The 20,358-nt window shown below is 50.1% G+C and overlaps 1 protein-coding gene across 1 annotated transcript in view; it reads right to left on the bottom strand.

The window, feature by feature from the left end:
- Positions 1 to 8,110, bottom strand: part of SEMA3A (semaphorin 3A) — a 118,614-nt gene extending 110,504 nt beyond the window's left edge. The window contains exon 1 of the mRNA XM_087722428.1: positions 7,560 to 8,110. Coding sequence (XP_087578554.1) covers positions 7,560 to 7,674 — 115 coding nt within the window. The 5' untranslated portion in view covers positions 7,675 to 8,110. The remainder of the gene's footprint in view (positions 1 to 7,559) is intronic.
- Positions 8,111 to 20,358: the final 12,248 nt, after the last annotated feature.

The following is a 20,358-nucleotide window of genomic DNA, read 5'->3' as shown; positions in this document are numbered from 1 at the left end:
GGAGGTGGCAGGAAGTGCTCAGTGCCCCCCCCCAGGAGGAGGGCAAGGGAGGCCACACGTCTCGTGATGTCATTGTGGCCCCTATTGAACACCTGGCTACTCAGCAGGCTCCTCTGTGCCCTGAGTTCCACTGGCCAAATAACCCAGGTGGCATTTACTCCCTCGCCCCATTTGCAAAGCTGAAACCTCTACGGAAGGGAGCGTTTCCCTGCTCCTCCCGTCAACCATCCCGCCCAATTGGGGGAGAGTCGATTCAGGAGTGGTGCTCTCACTAAACGAAGAGCCTGCCCATCGGGGGTGGCTTCTGGCTATCATTACTACCAGTTCGGCACCTGAAAAATTTTGTGCCCCCCGCACACGTGCACATTTACACTTAAAATGATCTGTGCACGCGCACAACATTAAAAAAGGAATAAAAATTACATTTTTTTCAATGAAGATTGTTCTGCGCATGTGCAGAACAGAAGATCAAGATGGCGCCACTGAGGATAGAACCGGAACGGTCGCCTGTTTGCCGGAGTTGCTACCTGTTTGGCTGAACCGGACCGAATAGGAAGGAACCCACCTCTGCTGTCCGTACACGGAGGGCTTTGACAAAGGCGGCTAAATGGAAGTGGCTCACCAGGGTTTCCTCTGGGGATTATCCTTTTCCAAGTCCGTCTGGTCGTCTCCCACCCAGGTTCCAACTCAACCGGGCCCTCCTTAGCTTCTGAGAGCAGACACGGTTGGTCAGGTGCTGCCACCTGCTGTGGGGGCCCAGGTATTGCTTAACAGCAAAGCAGGGACCCTCTGGGAGGGTTAAGGCTGCTGGAAGAAATGTCCTTCTGGGTTCAGTGCCATGGGGTCCCGTCCACCATGGAAACCACCTTTCCAAGCAGCCTCCATGTTTCCAGTGTCTTTTCCCCCACTTGGAACTGAACTGATGATGTGCTGGTTGAGCATACATTGGCAAACGTTGAGCAAACCTTTCATGGCCAGACTAAAACTCTGTGGAGATAGCAATAGCAGTTAGACTTATATTCCGCTTCATAGGGCCTTCAGCCCTCTCTAAGCGGTTTACAGAGTCAGCATATTGCCCCCAACAACAATCCGGGTCCTCATTTTACCCACCTCGGAAGGATGGAAGGCTGAGTCAACCCTGAACCGGTGAGATTTGAACAGCCAAACTGCAGAACTGCAGTCAGCTGAAGTAGCCTGCAGTGCTGCACTCTAACCACTGTGCCACCTTCTCAGTCCTCCAGGCTACAGTTGCCCCAAGGGTGTTTCCTCAAGAGGCAACTGGACTTTCTGGTTTTGTCTTTGAAGACATTTCTCTTCTCCTCCAGGAAGCTTCTTCAGCTCCAACTGGATGGTGAGGAACGGAAGGATTTATACTCCTTGCAGAACTTTTAGAGATTCCTTGACCTCCAAGTGGCCTCAATGACTCCAAAAGGATGCAAGTGACCAGCTGTCTGCAAGGAGTATAAATCCTTCCACTCCCCACCATCCAGTCAGAGCTGAAGAAGCTTCTTGGAGGAGAAGCGAAACGCCTTCAAAAGGAAAAAGGAGAAAGTCCAGTTGCCTCCTGAAGAAGCACCTTCGGGACATTGCCAAACTAGCTAAAGTTTCCAGGGCTCCGGCCAAGGGAGAGGTCAGGGAAGGTGGCTTTATAGGGGGCAGCTGGACCAGCCAGAAAAAGCCACACAAATCACAACAACCCCGGTCAAGGCAGAGAGGACAGGTCGCCTTTGCAAATTTGGTGAGCAACGGGGTTCCCTCCGACAACCTTGTAGGTAGGAAACTTTTGTGAAGGTTGCCTGAAAAGGAAGAATCTAAAGTTTGATTAATGAAACCTGCAGCTTTATGACAGGTGAACAAAATCTTGTGAAGGGAACTTGCTTTCTTTTCCCTGGCCTCTGCCGTCTCTCCCTGCTACCACTCTCCTTTCCAGAGTTTGTTTTCTGAGGAAACCATGACAGAGAATTCATCTTAATGCCAGGTGAAAGGAAGGCAGCGGGGGACGAAGGGAAAGCCACGGGGCCACCATTTCCCAGTTAATTGTCCTGGAATTAGGCAGCCAGAGCAACGAAACGACTGATCTCAATCCGACACCAAACACATGATAAATGCACAAGAAATCAAAAAGTTCAGACAGGCAGACTTGAGAGACTTTTTCCTTTATATAAAAAGAGAATCTGAACAAAAGTTTCTTTTTTTAAAAAAAAATCAGAAATGTTCCGGGAGGGGGGGGGAAGGGAGGGGGGATTTCAACCGAAATCATCTGAAGTGGAGATCTCACAATTGGCTCCTTTTCAGCCTTAGGAACAAAAAAGGGGAAGGGGAGAAGAAGGGAGGAGACGGTTCTCCCTGGCTGGATGTAGTCATAACTCTCGGGTTCTGCAGCCGGGGGGGGGGGGAGGAGGCTCCACCGGGGATGGGGAGTTTGCAAAAGGGGAGGGGATCAGAGGCTGGGCTGTGTGAGCGATCCCACTTGGGCCCCGGCCAATACGACTGGCAAGGAAGGCCTCCCTCCAAGTCACCGCAAGGCAGGCGGATGGTGACAGCTGTAGCGACTGCTGGAGACAACGGAAAAGGGGCCTTTAGCTTCCCTCCAACCAGGTGTGAGGACTAGCAGAGGCGAATGGGAAGGAGCCCCCCTCCTTTGCTTTCCAATCGAACTAGTGAACCTCCAAGGAAGAGCCACTGGCTTACAGGCTCTACTGTGGTTTGAACCGCTTGATGGCATTTTCCCCAGATTTGTCTTCAACGCCTTAAACAGCCATGGAAGCTGCCCGGAGAATATTATCCACCACTGGACAATGAGGAAGATGAGCTGGACTTTGACAAGGAGGGAATTCTGCAACTGAGGCAGAAAACTGAAAGGGAGAAGGGTGGAGGGGAGGACACCTGGCTTGAGAGAAGAAAATGTCTGTGTGTGTGTGTGTGGGGGGGGGGATCTGGTGTCCTTGTGGACCAAAGTTAAACAGGCCAAACAGCAAATGCTCTTTTGGGATCCCTTATTAGGAACCCAGAGTGCAGATCACGCAAAGTGGTAGTTCCCCTCTACTCCCCCTCATCCGAACCCACTTGGAAGGCTGGGTCCATTTCACCAGAGTTCATAAGGGACGGAGACAAAACCGCAGCGTCTTCAGAAGAGAAGCAGCCAAGAGGACCAGGGGGGTCTGGGAATCAAGCTCCCCGAAGGACGGAATCGGGCAGATGAAGAGGAGGAGCAGGAGAGCCGAAGGACCGTCACACAGGGGAGGAAGCTGGCTTGTCTCTGATTTCCTTAGAGGGCAGGACCAGAACCGAGAGCTTAAAATTACAAGAAAGGAAGTTCAGGTTGGATGTCAAGAACTTCCCAACTCTACAAGCTGTCATATGAAATTGCCAGAGGATTTTAAGAGCGTTCACTCTTTTTAACACCCTTAAAAACCTCTAAAATGTCATATGATAGCTTGCATAGTCTGTCAGTGATGCTCAAGAAGAATCCCACAGAAGGCGTGGAGGAGATGCCTCCTAAGATCCATTCCAACTCCCCTGTTCGATCAGGAGCCTTTCACGGAAGTGATGATGGTGATGGTAACTGTGGTCCTTCTCTTCTACTATAGCTGTAGATTCATAATTCTGAATTCTTCACCTCAGTGAGTTAAAAACAAAAGTGTCAAAGCCTCCTTCAAACGAAGCTCATGTTGATGCCTTGAATTTGTATTTATAAAATTTATATGCCTTCACGGGGATCCCATGTTGCTTTCCTGGCAGAAACCCGGAAGTCGTTCCCCCCCCCCCCCGGGGACGTTGCTCACTGCTGTGAAATCCCAGCCTTCCGTTCTTAGAGGTCTCCCATCTAAGTCTTACCCGAGTCAGACCCCACTTGCCTTCCAGAACCACACATGGCACCACCACCACCTCCTGACTGGCCCTGGGAATTTTTATAGTGATCAATTGAAGAGAAGAGAAGAGCCGGGTTCTTCCTTGGGTTGGGTTGGGTTAGAAGCTAGAACGGAGGCAGTTGGCACTGGGCAAGGAAACCTATGCAGGCTGAGTTTTCTCTTGGCCTATGGATGGGATGGAAGGCGTTGAATAGTTGGGAAGGGTCCCCAGAATTGTGAAAATCCCAAACTTCGAGAGGACTGTGTTCAGTCTTTATCCCTGAGGTGTGTCAGCTGGGACCATGTCTTTGGGGCACTGAGTGGAGAGCTGCCACCAAGGTGGTATAAGACACGGCAACCTGAGAAATGACAAGAACTACAGCAAACCACAGAAAGATAAAGCAGGCGAGGATTTAACGTTTCACCAAAGTTTATTCACAAAAATCCCCTTTCCAACTTCAATATATCCATCTCAGGAGGAGAAACAAAGATCTTCTGATGAAGAAATCCTTACCATTATTTTGCTCACTGACCACTCATTATCCCAATCCCAAAAATATTGGCCCTAACCCAAAATACTTGATTGTATATAAAATACTGGGATAAGAAGGCAGAAACTGAGATAATAGTGGCTTGGCATATTTCTAGCACGTACATGTAGAGAATAAGCATGTGCCCACACATACGTGTGTTCGTTTCACCATTAAATTCACCGGCCCAAAGCATCTTGCCAGTAGCCCAGGGGTCGGCAACCTTAAACACTCAAAGAGCCACAAAGGTCCTGAAGCCCCCTATTTAATTCTGAAGCCAACCAGAAGTCCGTTCCCCCACCATAGAGTCTCCTCCTAGTCTGGCTTCCTTTTTCCTCTACCTGTCCTAACTGAAAGTCATATCAATTGTGGACCTGACCAGCGATAGGGAGCTGCACCAGAGGGATGAAAGAGCCACATGCGGCTCCAGAGCCATGGGCTGCAGACCCCTGCACCAGCCAAAGGGCCAGGATTCCCTATTGCCAATAGCACTTTAAGAAGCCAAACGCCCCAGCTGTCCCCAGGGGTGGGAACCTACCTTGCTGAGTTTTCTGCCAAAACCCACCATGATGATGGTGCATCAGCACATTCACCTGTTGCGCAACATCTCTCAGCAAACATGCAGGTTGCTTAGAGAGGGGGGGAGGGGGATGGAGAGACCGTTGTTTCACACAGAAATTATTCGCAGTACAAAGCACAAGGACTATTAATTTCCCCGTTTTATTAGCCAAGGTTGCCCCGATTCTCACATCCCCCAGGAACTGGATATTTATGGCACTTTGATACGGCTTCCCTGGACTAACCTCCAAAGAACAAAATCAAGTTAACAGGATGTGATGCGCCAATCAAATCGCTGCATGCTTCCTATTAGCCCCCCCCACGCCTCTCTTGCGCTGATCTCAACCTGCCCAGGCCAGGTGTGCTCCCAGGCAGGTGGCATTAGAAGCCCCAACTAGGCCATCCTGGTTGAAGATGATGGAAGGTCCCAGTGAAGCAGAGAGTCCCACTGTCTTCTACCAACCTGTCTACAGTGAAAGCTTTTGCTTGGGGACTTGATCAAAGGATCAGGTAGGAGCTGGGATCTCATTGGTGCTGAGACAGATTCAGACTCCAGAGGTTGGGCAGATTCAGTGTCAGCCCGGAAAGTCAGCAGGTGTAAGTAAGAAAGATAACCCTCTCACCATTATGAACTTCACTGCATGGGCAACTGTAGCCATCCAGTTTTAATCTACCTCACAGGGATGTTGTTGATAGCGCAATATTAAGGAAGGCGACACATCCAGTTTGTTTCATTTGAAACATTTTGCATGCAGCTTCTTTTTAAGAACTTCCAAGAGGTTTAAAATAAAACCACAGCTGACTTAAAAGACTGAAAATGGAAACTAAGTAAACCAGGTAATGTAGTTGTACACTCAGATTTGGGGGAGCAAATCCAACTGAATGTAACACAACTGTTTAAATCGGAATTTGGTTAGCAACAGGCTGCGTCTCTTCCAGCCGGATGTAAAACGGCAGAAGCAGGAATCCACCGTAAAACAACCTTCCAAACGCCATAAAAAGAAGCGCGGTTGTGCTGGAGGCGGGTCCATTTCAAACAGGGGCTTCATCCCGGCGCCTCTCCTGCCTCCACTCAGCCGAGAAGGCCGTCCGTCCACCTGCGCTGAAAACTCCGGGCAGAATCGCTCCGCGGCGGCGGCGGCGGAGTAAAACCCGGGCGGGGCTTCCGACGAGCGGCGGTTCTTGTGAACAGATTGTTTTTAAATCGGCAACTTTAATCCCCCGCCTGTGTAATTGCATTTCAATGGGAACATTACAGGTAATTAGATCCCAAGCAATTAAGTCTCTATTTAGAGGAGCGTAGAAGTCTCAACCTGGAATTAGGCGGCCAAAGGGAACTGGCGGAATTCGCTCCTCTTCTATATTTAGCCGCCTCTTCGCGGCACTTTAATCCTCCTCCCACCGGCGACAGAAGGTCGTTTTACGCAGAGACGGTCGCCTGTAACGCCGCCACACTCTCGCTCACGCCCGCTTCTCCGTCCGGACGCGCTTTTGCCCTCCTTCCCGCGCAACCTTTAGGCGCCCTTCGCTCGGCCTCCTCACCAGCAGCCGCGGCGCCCTTTCGCGCAACCGGCACCGGAACGTCCCCCCCCCCATAAGAAATGCACGCCCACCTGCACAGCCCCCCCCCCTGGGAAAAGCAGCTCCCGAGAGCCGAACGGATGGGCCCGAAGAAAGAGCCGGTCCTTGGCCGGCTCCCACCTGGGGCAGGAGGAGGCCCAATGAAAGCGTCGCCCTTCCAGAGGGAAGCCTCTCCTCCGCAGGGCCACTTCCAGGGGCTGGTGGAGACAGGGGGGGGGGGGGGGAAGGCAGAGAGAGAGAGCCAGCATGGAGCCTTTGCAGCCCAGCGAGGGAGGCGGGGCGCAAGTGGGTGTGCCCCGAGCGGGGAACTTGGGCAACGCCGCCGCGTCAAGTTGACTGCAGGCTGCAGCCCCCTCCCCTCCCCTCCCCTCCCCTCCTTTAGCCGCCCGCCCGCTCCCCGCGCCTTCAACTTCGGCGCAATCCGCCGCCCCCTCCCCGCGCCGCTCCGCCAGACAAAGTTGGAAGTGCGCAGCCCCCGCGCCCGCCTGCCCTTTGCCCGGGATTTTGAGCGACAGGCCCCCTTCCCCACGAACTCTCCCCACGTCACGCAACAATCTCTCGGGACACTCGCGGAGAATGGGGGGGTTGGGTGGGGGCGAGAGGCCGAGGACGCCCGAGTGGGGCCGGGGGGGCGGACGGAACCGCCAGGACAAAAGAGCAGGGAGCCCCCCCCCCAATCCGTGGCTTCCCTGGCAGAGGGGCGGGCATGGCTTTTGCCGTTTCTGACTTGGCAGCCCCGGCCTCTCCCGGTGGTCTCCCATCCCGGCACCCATCCACTCTCGCCCCGCTTGGCTCCCGCGAGCGAAGGAGCTGGGCCCGGGGCGGGAAGCAGCGCGGAGTTGCTGGGCCCGGGTCTCCCCCGGAGACGCACCGGGATGCCAGGGCGAGAGCTCCTTTGTCTGCCCGCCGCCTCCAGGGAGGGAGCCACGCCGGGATGGAGCGGGGGGTGGCCTTGCCAAGAGCCCCGGGAGGAGCCCCTCCAGGGGGCAGAGGGGAGGCTGGGGGGGGCGGAGGGGAAGAGGGACCGGCCCGGTCTTACCTTTGTAGGACAATCGCAGCCGGGGCCCGTTCTTCTTGGCCGCTTGGGCGCGCTCCCGGCCGGCCAGCATGAAGAGTCCCAGGAGCAGCGAGCCCACCTGGGCGGCCGGGCCCATGGTCAGGCGGAGGCTGCCGTCCGTCGCCCCGCGGCCGAAAGCCGGGCCTCCCGCAGCCGTCCGCAACTCCTGCCAAGCGCCCCAAAGGCGGCCGGGGAACAGGTGAGCCGCCCGGGGGAGCGCAGAGCCAGGCAGGAGGGAGCCGCCCTCAGCTCCGCACCATCCTCGCCGCCGCCGCCGCCGCCTTCCCCGCGGTCCCGGGAGTGAGGCTCAGCGCCCTGCCCGGAGGGGCTCCTGCCCGGCGGCGGGGGGCGAGCGGAGCGGGGGGCGCCGTGGCGGGAGGCCAGGAGCCCCCGGGTGCCCAGCGGGGGATGGAGCTCAACTGCCCGAGGCTCCAGCGCCCGCCTCGCTTCGCCTCGCCTGCCTCCCGCGCTGGCTGGCGCGCTCCGGGGCTCCTCTCCGTCGGGGCTCGGCGGGCGCAAAGCAATTCGCCTCCTCCTCCTCCTCCTCCTCTTCTTCTTCTTCCTCCTCCTCCTCCTCCTCTCCGGCGTGGCTGGCGGCGCAGAGCAGGGCCGGCGAGGCGAGGCGCGGAGCTACAGCCCAGCGGAGAGACAGGCGAGGGGAAGGCGCGGAGTTTCCCCCGCCCGGCTTTGGCTCCGGCCCCTTCCCCGCGCGTCCTCCCGTCTCCCGCAGCCCCGCTCGCAGTTCGCTAGGGCGGCGGGCGGGCGGAGCGCAGCCCCTCGGCTCCTTCCCCGCCTGTCACCGAGCAGATGCCGAGAGCAGCTGGTAGCGCAGAGCAGGGACCGCGCGAGGAGGCAGGCGGGCACCTCTGCGATGGGTGGACCGGCGGGGACCCGGCCTTGCTCTGCCCTCCTTTCCCCCTCCTCCCTTTAAAACGGAGGGGGCTTTCTCTCCTTCAAAACGCCGAATCCCCCTTCCATGGCATCCCTCTCATCCCTATCTATCTATCTATCTATCTATCTATCTATCTATCTATCTATCTATCTATCTATCTATCTATCTATCTTTCTATCCATCCATCCATCCATCATCTCCATCGCACAAGGCTTTTAAAGGAGACTACAAACTCCAGCAGGGACAATCGGAGGGTGAGCTGAGCAGAGCCCCCTCCCCCCCAATTCCTTTCCCGAAGCCTGAGCCAGCCTCCTTGGCAAAAGGTCCCATCGAGGCAGAGGGGGGAATCCAGTCGGTCTAATAAGTTGGACAGGAGAGTCTCCAAGTTCTTCCCCTGTCCTGCTAAAGCCCTCCCCTCCCCCCCATCTTTGGCTCTAAGAGGGAAAGGCAGAGCCAATGAACGTTTCCATGCAGAACACACAAGCACACCCAGAGGTGCGGGAAGAGGTGCTGGAGATTCTGCAGGGGTTGCTGAGAGTGTGAGCTGTGATTTACTAGCATAACAAGGCTTTTTTTTTACAACCTGTTGCGGTTGTGACAATGCTGGGCACGACTGGGATCCCTGTTTTCCTTTATTGTTTTTTATTTTATAAGACAAGAGTTCTGTTAACGCACCACAGCAAACAACCAAACTTTTAAAACTCAAAGTGAAAGCTTTTAATGGGCACTCAATGGACTGTTTAGGGACTCCCGGTTGTGTGTTTCCCTCCACTCACTAGGTGGCAGCACTGATCTGGCCTCACCTGGGCCCAGAAACTAAGGTGAGTTAGGCATGGTTATTGGGGGGGGGAGGGAGAGACACACCAGGAAATTTCACAGCTGAAGTCAAGATGTCCAAAAGAAATTAAAAGGTTAATGTCCATTAATCAGCTCAGCTGGGGGATTCTGGGAGTTGAAGTCCACACAGCTTATAGCTGTCCAAATTGAGAAACTCTGCTTGAGGGACTCCCAGGAAAAAAAGCGTCAGGCCTAATGCAGAATTTTCTGTTTCTGGATCCCCGGTTTTTTAAAACGGCCCACGGCATCATCAAGTATGCAAGAACACTGTTTCCTTCTAAACATGTTTATTGTTCCAAAATCTGCATATGTTTTAGTCTAGTTCCCTAGCAATTCCATTGGTCACGAGGTCACCCACATAAGCAGGCAACTTCTCCTGATTTAAAACATATTTTTTCAACTTTCCTCCTCAAGGTTGCAAAGCTGTACACACCATTTGATTTTTCTCAAAAGAAAAACCTGTGCAACAGTGAGAATATCCCAACCAGGCTATAAACAAGCTTAGCAATCCACAAAACGCTCGGCCCTGATCTAGGTGTAGAAAGAGACAAATGCTTATGGGGTCCCAGGGAGAAACGAGGCAGCCATCCAGCTCACGAGTAGGTTGGGGTGCCCCTTGTTGAAAGACTTGCAAAATGAAGCCTATGTGTCTCTTGCAACCGTCCATCACGCAATGCAACTGGACCTCTGGAGGTTCAGAACCTGGAAACCTTCAACCATCACCCACTGGGGGCCTTCCAGATGTTCGGTTTCCACATTAGCTTGCCCCCCCCCCTGGATTCAACTGCTACAATATCTGACCAGTAAGCCCCGTGACTATTTAGGCCGGCTAAGGTGGGATTATGGGGGGATACCAGTCCAAATTGGGCTGTTTTTGCCCCTTCCTCAAGGAGGCGCCTCTTGGGCTTTTCCCATCATCTGTATTTTATCTTCTGTGGATGCCAGGAAAAATGTCCAGATGTGTTTAGAGACGACCGGCTGGATTTTCACTAGTTCTTAAAAACATCCCTTGGTTTTAAAGGGGGAACAAGACAGGCCGGTGTCTTCCCTGACGGAGGTGACTTATTTTTATCAACCCTCTTAAATCCCGGATCTTGTTTTGTGGAATCTCCTGCCCAGATCCCTGCCCGTTTTTCTATATGGCAGATTGGCAGCAGCCTCCAGGGGGCGCCATTTCCCACCCATGGCAGTGGCTAGATTTTTTTTAAAAAAAAGTCAAGATGGGAGCCACATACTAAGGATACAAACCCAGGCACTGGGAGACGACTGGATAGTTGCACAATGAGGCTGATTTGGCACCAGGTTTTGGTTGTTTTTAGTGTTTTAATTGGTTTGGTTTTATAGGTTGAATATGATTCTATAGGTCTTCTAATTTTTCGACTGGGAGGTCTGCAGAGCTGGTCGAAAGATGGGTGGCTACATAAATGTTTTGAATGGATGAAAGAGAGGATACTTCAAATTCTGCAAAACATTAGGATTCTGCCGTTCTCTCTGAAAAGATACTTATGAGAGACGTTTAATGCTTTACATTTAAAAGATGGTTGATTCTTAAGTAAAAGAACACGGGCATCCATGTGTTAAAATCAAACCTTCTACGATTTATAGTGCTGAAAAATATTTTGAACATGGAAGACAATGAAACTAGGGCCAGTTTGGATACAAAAGAAGTGAAGTCAGCTCCTGGTGGCTTTATGGATATACCAGGAGGAGGAGGAGGAGGAGGAGGAGGAAGAAGAAGAAAAAGAGGAGGAGGGGGAGGAGGAGGAGGAGGAAATGTCCTCAAGTCTAGTTCACTTTAGTCTGGATGCCAAACACAACATGGAGTAGCTTTTAAAATTTCCCAGCAAGGCCTTAATGATTGATTTAGGAAGCAACAGCAAAGCATTTTCTCCCTGACACTTAAACGCTTCAACCAAGCGCCAGCCCAGCATGGCAAAGGGGCCAAAGGCCTCTCCCTACAGGCTTCCTTGTCACACAGGAGAACGTCTGTAGCTGAGGGTTGACACGAGAGGCCCTCGGCCTTTCTGAGCTTGGTTCTTTTCTAGCACTGATGACGTTACCTAGTTTGGGTCGTGAAGCGTCTGCAGGAAAACAGCCAAGGGCTCCGAGAGCACCCAGGTCCCCATAGGCCTCCTTCTCCTCCTCCTTCCTGAGCTGGATTCACAATTGCTGTCAAACGTCCTACCTGACACACTCAGACGTTCCACCGACTGGTGTCCCTGTTGAGCAAACAAGATCCATGGTGGGCCCAACCATGTTAGCTTTGCTCCTTCCCATCTGTGTGAAGCCTTTCCGGGCTTCCGGGCTCATTCTGGAGCCAGGGTTGAGCCCTAGTAAATGACCAGAGACGCTGCCCCTTCCTTTCCCACGGGCGCAGGCAGGCCTCTGCTTGAGAGAGCCACGGAGCTCTGACCCACGGAGACAATATGCAGAGGGGGCCCAGCGGATCAGACTTTTGTGTTGGGACGCAATGCGGACCATGCCCCAAAGGGGGGGGGGGCGCCATTGGGCCTGAGCCCGAATCCTTTCCTCCGTGCTGCCCACGGCTGAAACAAAAGGTAGCATCTTGTCAGCCTTCCAAGGAAGTCGAAGGGAGATTTCAGCCCATGGAGACTGCAGCCTGTGTGTTCAGGGAGGGGGGAGGAGAGGATTCTGCTCATTGAAAAAAAGATTCTGGAGCACCTTCAACTGGAGAGCAGCTCAAGGGTGAAGGACTTTCTCCCTAACTTGTATCCCAATCGCCTGCCAGTTATCTCTCATCACCTTCTTTGGGGTGGAGATTTATGGGCGTCGCAGCCCAGGCAACCGACTGCTGGCTTTGGCTAATCTCAGAAAGCCAAGCAGGATCACCAGGCGTGTTTAGTAGACCAACGAGGCATTTGGGGGCACCAGACTCAATTGGGAAGTCAAAGCAGAGGAACCAGAAATGTGACGGGAAATGGTTGCCAAGGAAGTCGATCGGCCTGACTGCGGAGCCGCCGGGAGTGAGCCCGGCTTCCAGGGGGCTTCAGCTTTTGGCCCAGCGGGAGTTGAGGAGACCAAGTCAGGGGAGAATTTCCTAGAGCAGACCTAACACGTTTGGAGACTAGGAATTATTGGCAATCATCTAACTCCATTTCCGCCTTTTTCATTTTTTGTTCTTCTTCTTCCCTACAAAAGGCTGAGCTTTTCATGTGTGTTTTAAAGTGAAGCCTTCCTTGGAAAAGGAATAACCCAAACCATCCCCCAAAACAGAAAGGCTGCAGCGGAGGCCTTGGGGAGAAAAGTCCTTTTTCTAAGGTGGTTTCGAACTTTCCGTGGTCTCCTTTCTGAAGCAGCAACAACTGTGGCGTCCAGAGGTTTTGGGAGGTCACTGGGCGTCCTGCCTGGTTTCCCAAGTAGCTCAGGGGCCTCTGGGCCCAGCCTGAGAGCGCCCCAAAGCCTTCCGTGGTTTGAACGCCTCTCCTACTCTTTTGCACAGTGCTTTTATCACACCTGTGCTGCCCGTGACAGGGTGAAGCATGGAAAAGCTGCCTAAAACCACCCACTAAGTTCCTGGGAAACATAGCATGCGAAGAAGGACACACTAAACCAGCTTAGCAAAGACTTTGAGAGATAAATAGTTCTATAATTCTGTGCAGGATTGAAGGCCCTGGTTGTCATCCATAGACAAATCTTGGGATTTGGGTTCATTGAAACACTCCTTAACAAATGAAGCATAGAAGCTCCTGAGTCAAGGCCTCTCCCTTCTCCCCACATATTCAGGGGTCACAGCTCACCCTGCAAACAAGTTACTACCTTCTTGCAATAAGTTGACCTTCTACAGGACGCAACATGGAAAAGGGGGCGTGGGTGGGTGGGGTGAGGGGTGGAGAGGAAGCCTCCCTGCCTGTGTCATCTGGACACAATTTTTATCCGGTTTCAGCAACCAGACAAGGAGCTGTAAGTCGTTTCGGCTCATAATCCTGAGGGTTCAAAACAACTTATGCCAGGCATTTTTTAAAAATTGTTTTCCCCTCCCCCTCAAGCCAGGGGATTTGGGATCATCCCTGTTTTCAAAGGAAGATTTTGGAATTCTTTTGAAACTGAACTGTCTCTGTTTTCAGATGGCAGTTCGCTTCTTAGAAGAAGCCCCCTTGACTGACAGACGAGGGAGAGAGGAGACTCTGGTGACCGAACGGAATGGAATAAGCCCAGGATTTGGAATGGAATAAGCCCAGGATTTTATTGACCGAGCAAGAAAGCAGCAGCAGCATATTGGGCTTTAAATAATTTAGACCACAGGGGGGCAGAAAGTTTCCTTTCTTCTTTGTCCCACATCAGTGAAGGACTTAAGCAGACGCTTGGCTTTTAGAACCAGATCAGGCCCCTTTGGCTGCCAAGTGCTTCCTAGGGCGTCCTTTAGAGAGAGGGCCCAGGGGGAAAGGGGAGCCTGGCCTGACTCAGAAAACCACCCTTGCCACGGAGGCCCTTTGGAAGGGAAGAGGAAGCCACCCGCCTGGCATGAAGGCCTTGCGAAGGGAGCAGGGACCGCTGCGCTTGCCCATGTTTAGGTGAGACACACGCCTTGAGTTGAGGCTCATGGAAATCAGAGTCCGATCCAGCTACGCTGCCAGCACCAACATCATTCCTTTTGCTTTGGCTCCGAAAGTAAAGAGCTGGACAGAACTTACTCCAGGAGCTCTGGAAAGATCCACACCTCAGCTTCTCCGGGAATCCTTTTTTTCTTTGACACAAGGACACGCGGATACCTGTGGATTATTTAATGGAACGGACTCCTTTTTTCCCTTCCTGGGAACATGCAGTCAAATGGATTTTCAGAGGACAGGAGGATGGAAGGTTAATCCCTTTCCTGTGGATCCCCCCCCCCGTATCCTCCCCCCCCTCCAAGAACGTCTCCATTAGCATCCGGATCAGCTTGACAGCAGGATTTGGAGATGGGGGGGGGGGGTTCTGAAGAAAGGGTTAAATCTGCTGTTGTTACATTGCAGCCCCCCTCCCCCCATGAGAATCTCCCCTTCTTACAACTCCTGCTCTTACTAGAAAATGGAAGACCTGGTTGCTGGTGATGTCTAATTGGCCTCTGAGTATCCCTCCTTCCCAGGTCCTGCCTCAGCTTTTAGCTTACGTCAGGTAGCCAGAAATTTAGTTCCCAGTTTCCCAAATATTTCTTTATTTTAAAAACTTGGGAAGATGAAGAGTCACCGATGGGTGTGCAATCCACCACTGTCTAATGAATGGTTAAGACGTTGGCCCAGAAACCAGGAGCTGTGAGTTCTAGTCCCACTTTAGGCATGAAAGAGGGCTGGGTGACTCTCTCCCAGCCAAGTCCCTCTCTCCCAGCCCAACACACCTCACAGGGTTGTTGTTGGGAAGAGGAGGAGGGGGGATGTTAGATATGTTCGCTGCCTTGTGTTAGATCTACAGTAATAAAAGCAGGATAAAAAACTAATAACTAAATAATAGTTAAACACTGAACATTGTTTCTGAATAAATCCATTTTCTGGATTGAGAGGAATACTTAGATTTGCACAACATATGGAGACACACACAGAGAAAGACATGCACAAAATCTAACGAAGCTTAGCCAGTTAAGCAAACTAATCGGCTACATTTTTCATTAATCTCGGTTAAGCACTTTGGCTGAGAGGATGGCGAGGAAGAACCTTGGAAAGGGCCGAGGAGGGTCTGGAGTTTCCCCCCATCGCATCCCTCCTCCGGGCTCAGCCCAACAGCTGCGCTAACTTGGTGCCTCTCTCCCCCTCCCCACCCAGCCTCCTCCTCCAGATGCTTTCAGGCTGCTTGTTCACGATTAGGATCTTGAAAAATTCCACAGAAAAATTATATAACAGCTTGTTGTTACCACAAGTGCTTTCTGTAGCTGATCTCCCTCCGAGGCGGGATGGCGAGGGAGAAAGTCTGTGTGTAATGAGGCCTTCTCTGGTGTGGAATGTTTCAAGGATTCATTCCAACACTCTCTCTCTCTCTCTCTCTCTCTCTCTCTCTCTCTCTCTCTCTCTCTCTCTCTCTCTCTCTCTCTCTCTCTCTGTGTGTGTGTGTGTGTGTGTAGAAGAGTGTGCAAACCAAGAGAGACCATACAATGAGTTAAAGGCAGGTAATTGGTGTGAATCAATCTGAGGTCCCCAAACTGATTGGTACCTAATTGAGGTGAGGGGACCTGGTAGAAACAGGTGGGTGGGTGGGTGGGGGGATTGTTCAGGAAAATTGTTCAGAGCAAACTTTTAATAATGTGATGTTTTCTTGAACCAGTTTAAATAAAAAAAAATGTGTAGGTTGGCAGTGTGAGCTGTGCCATTAAAGAAATAAACCCTCTAGACTGAAATGATATTTCTATGCATGTTTCCATCTTGTCCTGTCTCTTTATTAGAAGCTTTTTTTAAAAAAAATGTCCTCTGTGCTGAATAGTTTCTGCAACAAACTGGGGGAAAAAAGACCTTCTGCTCCTTTGTCTCCAAACAACCTGTGAAATGGAGGTTTTCAAGTTAAACGGAGACAAAAGGATGAAAGCCTCTTTTCAGAAAAATTACATAACAGCAAGGAAAGCAGATGGAGGGGCCGAGTCAGTCATAAAATGACAACAACTCAAAGGACGTATGAAGTTTGTCTCAGACCAAGGACTGTTGTGTGATGTTTTGCAATTACACCCGGAAAAGGGTAACAATAAGGCTACAAGGTGGGACTAACATCTTCATCGGGAAGGCAAGAGGCTCTTCTCTCTCAGGCCTCTGATGCCAGTGAGGATCACGGCTGAATGGGTTCAACCTTTAAAAGATGGAATCTCTCCCCCCCCAAAAAAAAACATCTGGGTAGGAATTGAAAGAACAGCTTATTATTCCCACCTTTAGCATTGACTGTTGGGGTTGGTTGACGTTTTGGACTCCAAGGCCTGCAGATGCTCCAGAGAACTTCCAAGTTGTCACACCACTAAAGCTTTGTCTTTTAAAAATATATTACAGTACAGCTGCAAAAGAGACAGACTTGGCTCACATGGTTTGACCAGCATCTGGATATTTTGACTTCTCCAACACCCCTAGTTGGCTCTCTGTGTGGCCCCACCTTTTTACTCAGGGTACCAAGTGCCACCAAGAGTTTATGACAACATCTGGAATATTGAGAGTGTTCATTTCAGAAAAAGAGCCCAAAGGACTCAAAGGTGATCCAGAAAAGGGCAACTTAGGTGGCAAATCATTTGGGATCTGAATTTTAGAAGAAACAACGAGATAAGCATGGTGAGAAGTGGAGGTGATTTAAGATGGAGGACAAGAGTTAACTTTCAAAGTTCAGAAGGGCTACTGTGGAGAAGAAACACTCTGACAACCGTGGTCCCTGGCTGAGAATAGCCTGGGCAGAATTATCAAGAAAATGGAGTTTTGGGAAACATTAGGATACAATTCTTAGGAATAAAAGCTGTCTGAGGCAGAGATGATTCAGAATATCCGTAGAGTTGTCCAGATATGGGTGAATAACATTATCCTAGATAACATTTGCCTAAACTCCCAAAACTTTAACCTAGGGCTGTCTACCGTGAACCTCACCCCACTCCTAGGAGGTCTGCTAGGGGGGCGTGTATAAGCGCATCAGCGTGCCCACCGTCCCTGCCCTACTCTCCCCATCTATTTGCACCCATTTCTTATGTCTATACCTATACCTGCTTATACTTATATGTTTATAGGTTATATTCATACTTACGCTTGTTTTCTCATTCATGCTTGACCAACCAAAATAAATAAAGTAAATAAATAAAAACCTTGGTGGAGTCCTTGCTGTTGAATTGAGAGAACTTGAGAAGGAATCTCACACAGTCTTCAAAGATCTAAAGTTATTGCATTGTTTCTTTTCCTGTTTTCTCTTGCCCAGATGGACATCGCAATATCTGAGTCCCAAAAAAAAAGAGTGCTTTGGAGATTCAGTTTGTGCGCAACACACCCACAATTACATAAGGACACACTATTTTCTAGATGTTTTACCTGAAAATATAGACGTTTTTTCTCTGTCGACTGGCTCCTTAGCAACTGGGCTCCTGGCAGTCATCCTGATTTTGATTGTCTCTCACCTGTCTCTCAGTTCTCTGGTCTCCTAACTTTTCCCCCTAGGATATGTTGGCGGTCTCCCATCCAAGTCCTGAACAATTCTGAGGCAAATTTTAAATATATTTTCCTATTAAATCATCTTCTAAAGTGTTTATCTTCTACAGCCATCATACCCTCTAACGGGGATTCTCCAGGTTGAAGGAAACTTTCATTTGATTGGCATTCTCTCCCTGGGTGAAACCTTTGATGGCTTCTGATCGAAGGCTCTGAAGGGTCGTTTTCAAGAAAAACCATGAAGGATTTTTCACAGTCATATACCGAGATCTTAATCTGCATATGTCAGCCATCGACATATGTTACTTTAAACTCCTTTCATAGATAGACCAGGAGATTCCACCTAATCATATTACATTGCAAAGCCTGGAACCAGGTGGGGGCCTCAGAGCTGCCTGTTCTGCTTGCCAGGGAGGGAAACCGCCATGATGAGGCTTATTGGTCACAAATTACAGGGAGTGTGAAAACAATTGGGGGGTGGGGGGGTGGGGGGAGGAAGCAGCCCAGCCTTTAGGCCTTTCCTGCCTTAGGGACCAACAGGGGGAAAACAGCAAGCCATCCAGTCCGGGTTCAACCAAATCCTTAGTGGCTATGCAGTTGTGGCATAACACAGAATATTTTCCACGCAGCCCTTAAATTTATCCCAAATGGATCCATTTGCCCCAACATGGGGCTTTTGAGACGTGTCGAATCCCCAAAACGTCTAAGGAAAAGGCTGAAAGAGGAGCAGAGGCCGAAATTTTTCTTGCATTCTGCCCAAATCCCAAACTATCTTTGTGGGCAAGGAGCCCCGAGGAAGAAGGGCTAAAGAAATGGGACAGCGACTCCATCTTGCAAATCCAGTCTGAGATGCAGGCAAGGGGGGGAAAAATGGATCTTATTTTGAGGAGATTTCTGCAGGGCCCTCCCAGCGGACTTCACTTATTTTAAATTCATTCATCCGGCTAGCCCTGTTTTTGTATTATGCATGAGTTACAAATGGACTGGTTTATCACATCACCTAAAGGGGGGGAGGGGTGCTGTGAGACACAATCTGAAGCGTTGCCAAAGATGCGGGCCAGAATAAATGATTCATTGCGGACCTGAAGAAGGTGACATCAACAGTGAGGTGAGGAAGATGTTTCCCCATCACACTGACAACAGATTGGCTTTTAGTAAACAAAGACCATTTCAAACGTTACATATCATTCTGGAGAAAGAGGGAGGGAGAGGGAGAGGGAGAGAAAGAGAATGAATGAATACCAGAATTCTTCTCAGTGAAACAATACAGGGAATAAAACATGAGGAAAAACTGCAAGATTTCTCCACCTCACCCGTCTTTGCCTAGGGCTATCTATAGAGGTATAGCCTCACGTGTGAATGGCCCTGGGGAAGGAGGGGGGGGGAGATCCCACCTAGGGAACAATCCCAAAAGAGAGGAAGGAGCCCCCCCCCACAAGGATGAACGGCTAGAAGGAGCAGCCTAGGAAGGTCCCAGCCTAAGGAGTCAGGTGGTTAATGGAATGGTTGAGAGTTTGTACCTCTTGCAAAATTATGTTAATGTAGCCTTACAATAAAGGAAATTTAGTGCATCTGGTTGTGTCGCCTGCCTGTCCGGTTTAACTGGCTGACAGGGGTGGAAGGGGAAACGCTTTCAAATTTCCGCCATTGCAGCCACTGTCAGTAAAGGAGGACATTTCATGTGGCCTCTGTTTTCTGATTGGCCAATCTTGAAGGACGGACAGAATGAAAGTTGTTGTTGTTGTTGTTGTTGTTGTTGTTGTGGCTTGGAGCTTCCATACACATTTCTGTTTGATGGGTTCATTCCCGGTGTGTGTGTGGGGGGGGGGGGGGGCTTCTGCCTTTTCCCTTTCTGTGGTTCGTCTGGATGCCCTGCAGGGTGTTCTGGAAGGGACTTTCCCGAGTCAAATTTAGGTGAAATTGGCAGTCATCTAAAATACCTACTTAAAATCGCTGTCATTCAAATAAATAATGCAGGCCAAATTGTTTGAAACGGGAGAGTAACATGTTGAAAATAAATGTTGCAGTGATGTACAGTTGCCACTCAAGTCATAGCAGGCACCCTTTTCTCTCTCTCTCAACGGATGCAGCTGACAATAGTTATGCGTAGTTAGGGCTAAAATAAAAGGTCTTGAACTAATTTGCTTCCATAAGAAAAAAAGAACTTTTGGAGTCAGGGTTCAGGCTCATGTGCTTTTTGAGTTAATTTTTTTGCTTCCTCTGAGTTTTATGCACGTCTAATTGCTGATTATACTTATTTGCTCCTGCTGGTTGTTATCTGGACAGACTCTCTAAATATAAAAATTGAATACCAATTTCCTTACAAATTCCATTTTTTCCACATTGCTTTTTAAAAAAAATAATAAAAATACATCCACAGAGATACTGTTCTGATTATGGCAAAGTTTACATTGAACCCCCCTCAACGATGATTGCCAAAAACTGCAACGGCATTTTTATTACAGTAAAAACGTCCGAAATTATTAGTTGTATTATTAGCAGAACAGATTGAATTAAGTGAGTTTTTGCATTCTGAATGTGATGATCAACAGTGAGAATCCTTGTTTATTATTAGAATTCATATATATGGGATGTAGTCATTCCAATCCACCTTTTTATAATTCTGAAGTTCTCTTGTTATTTTATTGCTTCTTTATGCTTTATAGTAGAGTACTATAAAATATAATTTTAATACTTTTTAATACTCTTAAAGATTTGTCTTCTGGCACATCTTCCTGTATCAAAAACCACATACCCTGTTGTATTTCTTGCATGTTTGCACAGCTCTTGTGTGCACCAACATCTACAAAAACTGGTTTATTCGTATTTTGCTAGAGCTACCCGTGTGGGGTAGAAATCCAGGCAGAATATAGTGAAAGAGGCATGATAGTTTTGTCGCTACTTCAGAAACTGAGGAAGGACAGCAACTGAGCACATGTAAACATGAGTCTTCTCTGGGCTTCTTACA

This window comes from Thamnophis sirtalis, unplaced genomic scaffold (genome assembly GCF_051295495.1).
Source record: "Thamnophis sirtalis isolate CommonGarterSnake01/CBP01778 unplaced genomic scaffold, rThaSir2_p1.2 scaffold_9, whole genome shotgun sequence".
Classification (NCBI taxonomy): Eukaryota; Metazoa; Chordata; class Lepidosauria; order Squamata; family Natricidae; genus Thamnophis; species Thamnophis sirtalis.
This window is presented reverse-complemented; position numbering and strand designations above follow the sequence as displayed.